Source organism: Eschrichtius robustus, chromosome 3, assembly GCF_028021215.1.
Source record: "Eschrichtius robustus isolate mEscRob2 chromosome 3, mEscRob2.pri, whole genome shotgun sequence".
Lineage (NCBI taxonomy): Eukaryota > Metazoa > Chordata > Mammalia > Artiodactyla > Eschrichtiidae > Eschrichtius > Eschrichtius robustus.
In genome coordinates, this window is record NC_090826.1 from 45,815,656 (window position 1) to 45,829,944 (window position 14,289).

At 52.2% G+C, this 14,289-nt stretch overlaps 1 protein-coding gene across 2 annotated transcripts in view; it reads left to right on the forward strand.

Moving 5' to 3' along the window:
- Nucleotides 1–14,289, forward strand: part of MRPL37 (mitochondrial ribosomal protein L37) — a 29,485-nt gene that overhangs the window by 12,881 nt on the left and 2,315 nt on the right. Inside the window, exons 4-7 of one of the 2 annotated variants that reach the window (XM_068539954.1) lie at nucleotides 111–296; nucleotides 2,632–2,789; nucleotides 5,902–6,105; nucleotides 7,878–7,882. In XM_068539954.1, coding sequence (XP_068396055.1) covers nucleotides 111–296; nucleotides 2,632–2,789; nucleotides 5,902–6,105; nucleotides 7,878–7,882 — 553 coding nt within the window. Of the gene's footprint in view, nucleotides 1–110; nucleotides 297–2,631; nucleotides 2,790–5,901; nucleotides 6,106–7,877; nucleotides 7,883–7,983; nucleotides 8,207–14,289 lie in introns of those variants that run through there. The other variant, XM_068539953.1, reaches the window with a different exon arrangement.

Genomic DNA, 14,289 nt, shown 5'->3' on the forward strand with positions numbered 1-14,289 from the left:
AGATAGTAAAGCTGTAAAAGACTTGAGGAGCATGGCAGGATGAAAGCTTTAGACTTTGCCTAGCTAAGGCTTTAGACCAGGTTAGACTAATCGTCTTTCTCCCCCTTTAGGGTCTACTCTTATTCAGGTCCATGGTTCCAGTGGAGCCCAACTGAATGCCAAGGATCCTCTGCCCCCCATAGCCTCCCGAGAGGAAGTAGAAGCTACTAAGAATCATGTTCTTGAGACCTTCTATCCCATATCTCCCACTGTGGGTCTTCAGGAGTGCAATGTTTATGATGTGAACGATGACACAGGTAAGTATCAAAGCCTTTGACTTTTAGGCAGTGTGCAGATGAGGGACAAGCTTTCTCCAAAGAGAAAGGAAACACTGAGTACTTAGTATCTGCTAGGCACCTCATGTGCATTTTCTCCTAAGAGCCATGTAGCAGCCCTGTGAGATAGGTACCAGTAAACCCCATTTTATGGGCAAGGAAACTGAGACTCAGGGAGGTTTGGATTGGCTCAAAGGCTGACTTTACTTTTGACCCCTGAGAGGTAATTCTGTTACATCAGTTGTAATGGGTAGCTTGAGGGGCTTTTGACCAGGCATCAAATGTTTCCTTTATTCATAGTTCCCTTGAAAGGCACCCCCTCTCTGTGTACCCTGTAAACTCTGCCAACCTCCTGCTAGGATGGAGGAAGCCCCACAGACCTTGAATGGGGCTCTTCATCCCACCTCCGTCAAACAAAGCACCACCACCTCCCCAGTGAGCCAAGACAGAAACTAGGGAGTCAGGCTGCGCAGGCCTGCAGTTCCTGCCATCCACTCAGTCATTAAGGTAGCACCTTTCTCCTTAACCTCTCTCCATTTCCACAGCTACACTTCGGTCAGTCCCTACTGTCTCTCATCCAGCCTGTTACCGCAACCTCTCAACCGGTTAGTCTGACCCAGGCTGTTTTTCTCTCTGGTCCCTCTAGTTCACAGTTCCAGAGTAGTCTTTTGTTTGTTTTATAAATTTATTTATTTTATTTTTGGCTGCATTGAGTATTCGTTGCTGCACGCGGGCTTTCTCTGGTTGTGGAGAGCGGGGGTTTACTCTTCGTTGCATTGGCTTCTCTTGTTGCAGAGCACGGCACTAGGGCGCGTGGGCTTCAGTAGTTGTGGCACACAGGCTCAGTAGTGTGGCTTGCAGGCTCTAGAGCGCAGGCTCAGTAGTTGTGGCTCACGGGCTTAGTTGCTCCATGGCATGTGGGATCTTCCCAGACCAGGGATCGAACCCATGTCTCCCCTGCGTTGGCAGGTGGATTCTCAACCACTGTGCCACCAGGGAAGCCCCAGAGTAGTCTTTATAGAACACAGATTTAATCCCATTGCTCTCTGTGCCCACCTCCCCATTGCCTGTTGGATAAAGTTTGGACTCCTTAGCTTATCACGTGAAGGCCTTCACATCTGCCCTCTGCCCCTCTCTCCAGCCTCATCTTTGTCTCCTCCCCCACAAGCCCCCTGTATTCCAACTGTGCCTTTTCTCACCACCATGCTTTGGCACTCCCTTTTCCCTCTGCCTGCACTTTTGACCATTCACCTCTTTTTGTCTTCGTTTAATGACTACTCATCTGTCACAATTCATCTTAGGACTCACTTCTTCCCAGAAATGCTCTGCAACCTTGCAGTCTGGTCAGGGGCTTTTCGTCTGTCCTCACACAGCTCCCTGGCTTCCCTCGTGTCTTGACATGTCCTTCTGTGTGGATGTGATCAGTCTTCCTGTCTGTCTCCCCTCTAGACTTGGTGAGCCCCTCAAAGGCAGCGGCAGGCACCACGTGGGCTCTGTTCCTGGTTCCTGTGTTAGAGCTTGGCAGAGAGTGAGTGCTGAGTGTTGGGTACTCACACGTGCGGAGGAACTGAGGCAGACAGGAAAGTCATGTCTCTTTTTCTTAAGTAGTGCCCTCCTCTGGGATTTTCAGAGCCCACACTTTCCCAGCCTCTTTCTGCCTCTGTTTCACCCACTTTCGCTAATCCAGGTCACTCACTCTAGAAGCCCCCAGCCTCCGAGGGTTTGCTCATGGCCATGTAGGGGAAGCAGTGGTGACCTGGCAGGGTTGTGGCTGAGATGAACAAGTGCTGAACTTTGATGCTCAGCATAGTGTTGTGAGGTATGAGGCAAGTCATTTGTTACTAATAATCAAGTATTGAATTTTGCAAGTGATTTGCTTTTTAAAAAAATAATTATCATAGATTTCAGGTTATCCTTCTAATATCACTATCAACTGTGTGCTTGAATGAGCGAGAAAGGGGTGGAGTTAGAGCTAGCCTGCAAGAATCACCTGGAACAGGTTGGCAAACATTTTCTGTAAAGAACTAAATGGTATTTTAGGTTTTGCAAGCCACGTATGGTCTCTGTCAGAGCTACGTAATAGACATATGTAAATGAGTGGGTGTGGGTGTGCTCCAGTAAAAATTTTATTTTCAAAAACGGGCCAGGTTAGGCTGGCAGCTTGACGTTTGCCAGCCACTGAGCTATAGTGATAATATCTACCTCTACTGAGTCTCTGTCGTGCCTGGCACTAAGCTGAGGTCGGGTGACTTTCCTGAGGCTTTGGGGCAGGCTGATTAATCTTTTCTACCCCTCCACATGATGACATGTCTTGCAGGATTCCGAGAGGGTTATCCTTACCCCTATCCCCACACCCTGTATTTGCTGGAGTCAGCCAATTTACGACCACACCGCTTTCAACCAGATCAGCTGCGGGCCAAGATGATCCTGTTTGCCTTTGGCAATGCCCTGGCTCAGGCTCGGCTCCTCTATGGGGTACGTATGTGGGGAAGACCACCAAGCTGCCTTACGTTGAGTTGGTTTCCTGCCTTACGTTGTGTTGGTTTCCTGCCTTACGCTACTCAAAGGAAAGGGGGCATGGAGGGATTTATTTTTTTTGCTTGACTGAGGAGTTTTAGGGACAGGCACTTCCACTCACCCTACAGAGATGAGCTGCCATCTGCTGGGGGCCTACGATGTGCTTGTCTCTAGCATAAGATGCCTCATTTTTTTTTTATCACAATAACCCACAAGGTTTCATTATGATCCCCATTTTTCAGATTATGCCTCTGAATCCCAGGGAGGCTTGTCCAGCATTACACAGCAGTAAGTGGTGGAGAAAGGATTGGGACTAGGTAGACCCAACTCCTAAGGCTTCAGTTGTCTGTGCTGCAGCACACTGCCTCTGTTCTGTACTGTTGGAGCCCAGAGCACAAGGCTCCATCAGGCAGGCAGGAGGAAGTGAAGCAGGAGATGGCCCAGGCCTGCCTGCCCACTCAGGACAGGTTCTGAGGACCCAGGATACCACTTGGATGGTAGCCCTTTGATTCTAAGAGGAGGTCTCAGGGACCTAGATGTTACAGAATGCAGGCTGAGTGGTTGTCACACAGTGGTGTCCCAAGATTGGAGGAGAGCCTGGCGGGGAAGCGAAGGCCTCCAGGAAGGGGATGGCAATATGGGAGTCCCCAAGCAGGCCTGGGACACCAGATCCCTGGCTTTTTGTGTGTGTTGTGGGGCGGGAGGGGAGGGATGATTTTGAGGGCTGCTGTCGGGCTCCCAGGTCTTGGTTAGAGCCTAAGGCCCTCCTGGAGGAGTGATGAACTTCAGAATGCTCTGTTTCCCATCTTACTTGGTCTCGGTGGGGTTGGTACTGTGTGGTTAGCCTAATGAGATAGAGAGTAGTATGGACCTTGCCTGTATTGAGCATCTGCTACATGCCAAACATTTAATTAGGGCTCTTTATAGCAGTGGTTCTCAAAATATGGTCGTGGATTAGCAGCGTGAACATCATCTGGGGACTTGTTGGAAATGCAACCTTCTCAGACCCACCCCAGACATCCTGCATCAGAAGCTCTGGGGGTGGGGCCTGGCAGTCTGTTTTAACAAGACCTCCAGGTGATGCTGGTACAAGCTCAAGTTTGAAAACCACTCCACTAAAATTTGAGAACCATTGCATTATTTAATCCTTGTAGCAACCCCCCATGGCAGATACTATTAGCTTCATTTTACAGATGAAGAAACTGAGGCTCAGGGAGGCTCAATAACTTCCCCAAGGTCACACAGCTAAGAGATTAGCAGCTGTCACATCTTTATGTGACCTTCTTGTGTCTTTCCAGTCCTTGGGAGGTTATCTTAATTCCCATTCTCTGACATACTTTCTGAAGGCTCTGGAAGGTTTGGTAACTTGCCCAAGATCCCACAGCTAATGAGTAGGGAAGCAAGCATTGGAGCCCTGATCTCTCCAGCTTCAAAGGACATGCTGCCTCCTGACTCTGGGGGAGGATAGGGAGGCAGAGATAGTCACATGCCAGGTCCCAGGCCTGCAGGCTCATTGTAGCTTCTGTGCCAGCAGAGCATGGGTAGCAATGCTGTCACTAATTGCCACCCAGTTGGGTAGGAGAGGATGCCTCCCCCACCCCCTCCAGGTACAAATTATTCCTGGGGATGTGAAGTTGAGCAATTATGGGAAGAGCCTCTGTGTAAAAGGTAAAATTGCTGAGAAATTTATGTACTACCTGCAGTTTTATTGATCTGTAGAGGGAGATAAGAGTCAATACAGAATTCTCAGCTAACACTTAGAGGTACTTTTCTTTTTTATTTCTCATGCAGCTAAAAACAGGTATTTCTAAGGCCAACGGTCCCAGTGTGGCCTACACTGAGGTCTGACATTAGCTATTCCTAAAGTCAGATTCAGCCCTGGAGCGGTGAATGTAGGCAGCATCTTTGAATCAAGGATGCTTTGCTTCATGGGACCTGCCTATTGAATCTTTGTCCAGTGGATAGCAGTCACCAAACTGGACTCCTGCAGGCTCAGTAGGGTGAACATATGATTTGTCATCCAGACTGGGATACTTTTGAGAATGGCAGAGGAGCTACTATCAGATACAATGGGACACTAGGTGTAGTCCAGAACAATAAGATTCCAAGTGATTTAATAGCCTGGGGTCTGATCCTGGGTAACCTTGAGCAAATTATACCACCTCTCTGAACCTCAGTTTCCTCATCTGTTAAGTGGGTATATACCACTGGATTTATGAGATTAGAGGTGACTTTATGTAAAACTGGTGTGATGCCTGGCACATGAGAGGCCTTCAGTAAATGGTTGCTAGTAGTATTACTGTTACCAAGTGGCACTCATTGAAAGAGGTAATCAGCAAATGTGTTGACTGGTGGAATCCTGGGGCCAACACAGCTGGAGTGGACACTCAGGAATCTGACACATACTCAGAGTTGCACCGAGAGGCTGAAGCTCAGGTGAGATGCCTGCCGGTAGGCTTAGGGCATTCCAGATGCCCAGCCCTGAGGAGTAAAGTAAGGCAGATGGAAAGTGTGACTGGTCTAGCACTAGCCATTGTAGGTTCTGATGCCACACATCGTTGTGACTTCAGATGAGTCACTGCCTCACCCAGTCTGTTTCCTCAACTGTCAAATGGAGTGAGAACCGAATGAGATTACATATATTATATGAATTGACCCTCCAGGTTAGCATTTGATAGACATCACTGTTGTCACCGTCAGGTTACGGCCATGAGTTTGAGGGGTTCGCCGTCATTAACCTCCCAGCTCATCCTTCTGTACTGTGCAGCTTGCCTGGCAATCACCTCTCAGTGGCAGGAATTAGTACTTTAATGTGCTCAAGTTGAAGAGCAGGTACCCCGGGGCCACGAGGCATCTGAGGCCAGGCAGAGCCAGGCTGGGTGTGGGTGAGAAGGCCTGGCCCTGGACAGTGCCCTCAACTCCGCATTCTGTTTTCAGTGTCCTGCGGGGTGAACCACTAAAGAGGGGTGGGGGTTTATTTCAAAGGCCAGAACTAGAAATTGCCTGGTTTGTGCTGCTCCTTTCAGCCCACCATTTCTGATTTGATTTACTTGTCCTCTTTTCCTCTCAGAACGACACTAAGGTTTTGGAGCAGCCAGTAGTCGTGCAAAGTGTGGGCACTGATGGACGTGTCTTCCAGTTCCTGGTGCTACAGCTGAACACCACAGATCTGGCCTCTGATGAGGGTGTCAAGAATCTAGTCTGGCTAGACTCGGATCAGCTCCTCTATGCGCATTTTTGGTGTCTCCCGGTGGTCAGAAGGAAGGCAGTTGTGGTAAGTCCAGCCGCCTCTGGCCTGGTGATGGGCTCAGGGCCAGGACTCACCCTCCCCAGAGTGAGCCTGGCTTGGGGTTGACGGGATGCTTGTGAGTGGGGCCCCGGCTTTAGGGTCTTCACGCTCAGGACCTCTGCCTGGAGGGCTACTTCAGCCCTGCCCATTACCTAAACCAGCGCCTTCCACCCTGGGCCCCAGCCCGCTCTTCACCTCACCTCCCGCGCTCCTCAGCGCCCACCACGCCCAGCTCCTTGTAGCTCTCCGGTATGCGCCGCTGCCTGAGTAGCTCAGGATCCCAGTAGGTGCTGTTCCTTTTACAGAGGAGGCTGCTTCCTTCTTGCTCCCTCCTCCCTCTCCCCCACCCAGCCTTCCCCATTTCTCTGTCATCTGGTTGTCCTCTATTTGTCATTCCAGGTTTAGCATAAAGACCCACCATCCCAATCCCAGCCTTGCTTAAGTACCTTGGGTGGGTTCCCATAGCCCCTGGGTCCCCCCATCACAGCGCAGTCATGCTGCTGTCCTATAGTTATCTGTTTATGTGTTCTTCTCCTCTGTTAAAACGAGCACTGAGCTCCTCAAAGGCTGAGTCCATGAATGATGCGTTCATTTCATTCCTCCATGGCATTGTCACTCACTGCCGCACCTCCAGTGCTCAGCTGACAGAGACCAGGCCTGTGTTCTGTGTAGTGGGCAGTGGCAGTATCTAAATAGAATCATAATATAATATCAGGCAGTGATAAGCACTCTGAAGAGACAAAACAGGATTGGGGGATGAGAGAGAACAGGGTGGGGTACTGCTGGATCTGTGGCTGACTAGCCATGTCCCACACAGGGCCTGAGTAGATTTGTTTAAATGTCGTTGTTGAGCCTTTGAACATTATCTGTATGTTAGTGGAATGATGAGTTCTCCAGCGTCTGTCAGTATCGTTTACCCTTGAAATGCCTACTGGTCTGGTCCCTTCTCTTTGGTTCCAGACACCATTCACTGTCCCTCCCCTTGCGGCCACGCCAGCCTCCTCCGTGTCCCTCTGTGCTTAGTTGTGCTCTCCCTCTCCCCGTCACGTGTTCAGGTCCTCTTCTTTCAGCCTCTTCCTTCCAAAGTAGTGACTCAGTGCCAGGCCTGTGCTGGTGTGCTCACGTGACTCCTCCTTACCTGTCTCTTCCCGCACCCACCCCACCTCCACCAGCACGGACCCTGGGCTCCAGCCTCGCCCTAGCTCTTCCCACCTTCATTCGTGCCTCCGGACCGGTGCATATACTGGCCTCTCTGAAGTCTCCTTTCTTTTCTCTTTCTGGCCCATTCTGTTGTACTTGCCCTTTAAGACTCATTCATACATGCTCTCTTCCATGTATGGAAGTCAATGAGTTAGTTATTTTCTCCCCTGTTTTCTTAGCGTCTTTTTCCTACTTCTATTATGAGGCCCATCACCTTGTATTATCACTACTGCAAACCTGGCTGGAAGCTCCTTGAGGGTGGGAGCCAGATTCAAGTCATTATTGGGTTTCCAGCACTGGGCACAGCTCTGATACAGAGAAGGTGCCTGATAAATGTATGTGGAAGGAGTGAGGGATTATTGTCCCTGGGAATTAAAAGGGGCAACAGAACATTTGTTTGTGGTGGTTGAGGTGAGCAGGATTAGGGATCAGGGCAGTGTCAACAGACGATTTGGCTGAAAGGTGCTGGGATGCTTCATATCCTCCTCGCTAGCCCAGCGCCCCCGGCATCTCTTGGCACCAGCTCCCCAGCGCTCCTCCTTGGTCGTGAGAGAAAGAAACAGTTATTATCCAGGCACTTAGGATTTGCATGAAACCGACCTTTGTTTTAATTGCTGCCATTAAACCTAGTAGCAGGATCCTAATGGGCTGTGTTCTTTCCAGGAACCTGTTGGGCCGACTGGTTTCCAGCCAGAGACATTCAGGAAGTTTTTAGCTCTGTATTTGCACGGTGCTGTGTGAGCCAAGGACCGTTCTGAGGCCTGGAGCTCCCTGTGCCCCTCTCCCCCTGAGGATCCTGGGGCCTGGGTGGTGCCTGGGGCCTGCTCGGAGCCCAGTGCTCCTTTGGCTGGTGGTCTCGCTGACAATAAAGAGCCCTTCTGGTGCACTGGAGCCTGTGCTTGTTGTGGGGGTGCCATCAGGAGGGGCACCCACAGTTGCGTGCTCGCCCTTGCCATGAGCCTGCCTCTGCACAAGTGCTGGCCCTGGAGCCTGACCTACCCCAGCTTTGTCCGTGACCCATCTTGTGACTTTAAATAAGAATCTTCATCTCTCTGAGTTGCAGTTTCTTCATCTGAAACTTGAGGCTAATATGACCTACACTGTTTGCTTCATATTAGGTGTTCTGTGATGGTCGCTGGGTTCTATGGCATTACTTAAATTGTGGACACATTCCACAATGACTGCAGAAGATCTGAATAGAATATTCATTGTACATTTCTCACTAGTACCTTGGTTAATGGACTGAGTACATCCCTGGTTCAGCTGGCCTCTGTTCAGATAGCATCAAGTCCTGCTCTGGGCCAGGCAGCTTATACACAGCATCTTGTTCAGTCCTCACAAAACCCTTGCAAGGTAGATGTTTCCATATTCAAGAAAAGTGTTGAATTCCTACTGTGTGCCGGGCGGCATTCTGGGCCCTGTAGATGAGGAGGTGCAGATAGTGTAAGGAATTGCTGAAGGTCATGCAGCTGGTGTTGTAGGTCGGCTCCTGTAGGAAACCCTGAGATGGAGATTTGCAGGTGAAAGCTTGGGGAGAGCCTTGAGGATCAGCACCTGCGGGGAGTGATGATAGCAGCACCGGGTGGAGGAGGGACTGAGCTCAGTGAGTTTGCACCTGAGGCCTTGGCTGGTTCCCGGCTCCGTGGGCCCCCTGGAACAGAGTTGTCCTCATGGAGCCGAGGTGCTGAGCCTTTCTACAAACACCAGTGACTTGTCACCAGTCACTGGATAACACTGCTCCCAATGTGGGAGAGACCTCGGGTGAGGTGGCTTTGTTGGGCTGAGTGCAATTCCCGAGGGACTTTACTGAGAGCAGGCAGCCAGGACACTTTCTGCTGTGGGAGGATCACTCTGAAGAGGGGTCCGGGAGCCCATGTCACCTCCATCCATAACAGTGCTGTTTCCAGCCCCGTGTCCCTGACTCCCAGGTTGTGCTCCTTCCACTCTACAAGGTACCTTTTAGGCTGGGCGGGGCAGGGTTTACCAGGAAAAGGACAGATTGGGCTGGTGGTGGTGTGTGTGAAGGGGTTACTGGGGAATGCAGCGGGTGTGCAAAAGCAGGCAGACGAAGAAGATCCTGGAGCACTGGGGAGTGGTTGGAAATGGGGAGCGCAGGGAGGTCGGGGGTGAGGCTGGAGGGGCCAGCTCTCAAAGGCCTTGAATGCTGGCACTTCAGGCTTCCCCAGATAAAAGTTGTCCCCCCACCCAAGGCAACCCTGGTCCTTTTCCCTAAGGGTAACCACAACTTAAGAGTTTCTCATGTAGCGCCATTAAAATGTATATGTATAATAAGGATGCATATATTTACATTGCTTAGTGTCATCCTATTTATAGACCATTCTGCACCTTCCTTTTTTCACCTAATACCTTGGGATCGCAGGATCTTGCCCCATCAGCACATATGAGCTATGTTGTTTTTTTGAGCAGCTGCATTAATACCTGTCGATGGACATTGGAGTTATTTCTAGTTGTTAGCTATTACAAATAATGCTGCAGCGAGCATCCTTGTTCGCATATCTTAGAGTACTTCTGCCAGCGCAGCCACTGGATAAATTCCTAAGCAGAATTGCTGAGTCAAAGGGATTTTTTTAAAGAACACTCTGTGGGCGTGTGGAGGGCGAGTTGGCAGGGTGACTGTACCGAGTAGAGCTGGAGGCCATTGTGGTCATTCTTGGATGAGTGATGGTGGTGGCTTGAAGCCAGGCTGAGGGGGCGGAAGCCCCCTTGCTACTGGTGGGAGAGTGGGGAGTGAGAGGGCGAAGCCAGCCTGGGTCTTGAGCGTGTGGGTCAGAGGCTGCGAGTAAGTGGGCCATCAGCAGGTGACCTTGCAGCTTGAGGACTGCCCTGGAAGGGTGCCAGTGTTACACGGCAGACCTGGGTGCTCATCCCAGCCCCTGGAGTGAGGACAGCCCTAGTGGTTGGCCTTGGTCTGTCCACTTGGACCTTGCAGCTAAGCTCTGGAGCCTGGCACCCACTGCTCTCTCCCTTCAAGCCCCTTGCAGCCGGTCTGCAAAGTGAGGCAGGCAGGACTGGCGTTTCTGTCCTCCCCATGCAGGTGAGGAGACTGAGGCTCAGACCCCACGTGGCGTAGAGTGAAGAACTGGGGAGTTCATATGTGATGACAGCTGCTTCCTCCATAGAGCTGTGCCTACCTCCCCACATCCCAAACGCCCACCTACCGCATCCTCCCCACCCTCTTACCTTCCTCGTTAAACGCAGGGAGGGAGGAAATACAGGATGATTTTCAGGCCCTATTTGGCCTTAGACTTGAGAACAGACTACTCACCTGGTCAGAGCGAGTCTGGGAGAAGGAGGCAGGAGGAGGACTGTGTGAGGAGGGTGGACGGGGATGTCCCACTGTTAGTATAAAAGTCGCCCCGTATGGACTTGGACTTTTAAGCAACAGGCATTTGGAACCAAAATTTTGACAATGGCATTGTGAGCACATGTGAACGTACTCTCATTTGGTCATGTATTTAAGTGTCATGTTGATCCATTAGAAAGCTCAGTTCATTTCTGGCAGGCATCAGTGGACTGGGGAACGCCATTTCCAAGAGTCTCCTATATTCCACCTTCCACTCAGATCCTGAGTTTCCTCATCTGCAGAGTGGGAATAAAGCACCTCCCTTTCAGGTTTTCCCTACTTTGGGATTAACAGGCTGCATTTGACCAGGAGGTTTCAAGTAGATGGGTCTAGAGGTTTTCAGAAGCTCCGTGAAAAGGTGGGATTACTTCGGGGGGCCCTTTAGGCCGTCTCTGTCCTCTCCCAAGGCTGACTCAGGCTGGACCGTAGGGCAGGTGCTCGCCAGAGGCTCTGTGACTTGCTGGGCTCTGTCCTTCAGCAGCAGGCCCGAGACTGGGGTAGGAGCAGGCCAGGGTCACCTCAGGCTTTAGACAGCATCTCCCTGCTTCCTCTTTTGTGGCGGGACAAAGTCCCTTAAAGTGTGTATGTGACCTGGGTGTCTCATACCGTCTTCCCTTTAACATGAATACATAAATCACTGTGACTCATGGGGCCTACCTGCTTGGCTGCTGGAAGACCACCCTGTTATAGGAACCCTCTCCCCAGAGATGTCTGGGAACCTGCAGAGAATCCCAGTGTCCCCTCCTCAGCTCAGGATGATAAGCTCTCAGCCACTTGGTTCGTTCCACGGGTGTGTGTGAGCATCTAGTATGTGTTAGGCATGAGGCAAGGCCCCAGGTAGAGAGCACTGAGCAAAACAAGGTCCCTACTGTCATGGAGTTTACATTCCAACGTGGGGAGATGGTGCAGAAAGAAAGGTATGTCAGAGGATCCGAAGGCAAGTGTTCCCTGGCACAGACTCTGAGATGGAGAGTTGTGGCAGCAGGCTTACTGGGGCGCACTCCCCAGAGACCCATGAGCAAGGGAGGAGGGCGTGACTGGGCAGGGGGAGCTGAGACCCCCGCGGGTCCTCTAGAGAGCTCGGTGCCGGGTGGCTCTTCAGAGCCATCCCGAATCGAGGCCAAGTGTGGGGCCTTGAGGTCCCACGTCAGCCATTGGCCACTGGCCACCGTCTGGGAGGAGGTGAAACCTTGGGTGAGGCAGTCCCCTGGGGCCCAGGGCAGCATCCAGGAAGGGACACCGAGCCACCAGCAGCTGGGGACGGGGTGTGTCGGCCCTTACCTCACAGGGTGAGGCCTCTGTGAGAAGGTAGTGTTTGAGTAGAGACTGAACGAAGTGTGGGGCAGGCTGGGAAGGCGCTGGGGAAAACGCGATAGCTCTGAGATGGACGTGGGGTTGGTGTGTTTGTGGAGTAGCGAGGAGGCGGGGAGGCCCTGCTGGAGCACTGGCTCCGCCACCAGAACCCCACCCCGCACCCAGCCTGCAACCGCCAGCCCGCCTTTCTCTGCAGAGCTCGCAGAACCGGGCCTGGTGTGGTCTTCGGCAGAAGGAATACGAGACACAGCAGCAGAGTCTGTGGAGATCTCTCGTAGAGGTCATGGAACAGCTGAAAAGCTGGGAGGGACTTAGAAGTCAGAGTGAGCTGGTTCTGACCCCAGTTCTGCTCCTGAGAAGGGGTTTGTTTGTCTTTCCCTCTGCCCTCCACCTGAGACCCCGGGAACCAACGCCCCCTTGTCCAACACAGGTAGCCCCCTATTCTTCCCCTCCCCACTGGCTCACACACTTCCAGCGATGCGGAACTTATTACCTCTCGAAGCAGCCTTTTTCACTGTGGCTGCTAAGCGTTCTCACACCTCAGGAGGAATGTCTTCCTTTAGCTTCAGTTCCGGGGTCCCAGCTCTGACTGCTGGGGCCTCACACCCCCATCTGCTTTCTGAGCCAGGGGAGATTTGAAGCTGGGAATAATAGGCCTCAAAGCCAAATAGCCCAGTGTCTGCCTCCCACTGAGCCTCTAAGCCATTTCTCAATCCACAGCTTACCTCGGCCACCTGCTCCAGGCTGTATCACAGAGCAGGGACCCAATGCTTCAGCTGGGCTGAGGATGGCAGGGTGGAGTGAGGCCAGCCTCTCCCCTGTTCTGGACACTGCTTTGGCTATTGCCACCTGAGATCCTCAGTCTATCCCATGCCAGACGACCTGGCTATGTCTCCTCATACCCAAAGCCCGTATCCAGGGTGCGGGCTTGTTGCCCAGGGCAAGAGTCTAGCCTGTCAGGAGCAGCGTAGCCCCGCCCAGCTTTCTGTCACCCACCCCACAAAACACATCTGTCTCCTCATCCTCAGCTGGGCTGATGGAATCCAAGAATAGGCTAGAATTGGGGACTGAGCCCTGAGGTTCCCCACTACAGACCTCTAGGGGATCCAGCAATTCAGCTCCTTTTATAAGTCCCTAGTGTGTGCCAGGCCTTGTGCTGGGAGCCAGAGATACAGAATGAGACATGGTCCTCCAGGAGTTCCCAGCTGGCGGGTGGGCAGTGACAGAGTCGTCAGTCTCCTTTGGATCTGCTGAAGCCATAAAGGCCACCTCTTTCCCCACACCTGAGCACCTACCCCCAGGTGACAGCATGCAGTGGGGAGGAGTGCAGGAGTGACTGTACTCAGCAAGCATCCACTCACTCCGTGAACACTCCCTGAACACCTGCTGGGCGCCAGGCCTTGTGCTGGGTCACTCACTCTGGGGACAAACACTCAGGCATGGTCCCAGGCTTCGAGGAACTCCCAGTCTGATGGGGGAGGCACACGTTGAACCATTTACAGCATAGGGGTCGTGGGGGCTCAAAGAAAGCCTTCACCTCAGCCTACAAGGCTTCCTGAAAGGCGGCCCACGTGAGCTGCATTCTAAAGGGCAAGTAGGACAGGCGTGCCGAGAGGGAAGAGCAGGAACAAAGGCCCCAGTGGGCAGCGATCCCTGAGGAGTTCTGCATCACCGGAGCATGCAGTGCTGAGGGTTGAGAACGAGCAGGAGAGGCCCGCAGGGCCTGAATGAGGCGAGGAGCGTGCCCTGGATCCCAGGCCGTGTGCGGCACTCTCCTCTCTGCAGCTTTCTTCCCTTGATGTCCGGGCACCTCACTCGCCTCCTCACTGCCTCCTTTGCTGGTTCTTCCTGTTTCCCAGGGCCCAGTCCCTGGGCCCTTCTCCATTCACTCTCCAGATGATCTCAGTCTCATGGCTTTCAAGAGCATCTGAAGGCCAACAACTCCCTAAGTAAGTATGTCTCTAGCCGAGACCTGCCTGCTTGACTTCTTCACCTGGATGTTGAACAAGCATCTCGTGGAGCGTCACCTCAACCTGCTCTTCCCGCAGCCCCCCTCACCTCAGTGACGGGCGTCGCCAGCCTCCCACAGCCGTTTGTTCCCCTCTGTATCCCTAGTGTTAGGACAGTCCCTGGCATGTTAACAGGTGCCCCATAAATATGTGAACGGATGGATGGAAGAGTTTAAGGATGCTCAGGAGTGAGTGAGTTCGGTCTTTGTGGTATTGGAAGGGCTGAGATGGAGGCAGGAAACCAAGGTGGTAGCTGAATGTCCAGGTAACAGATGCCAAAGA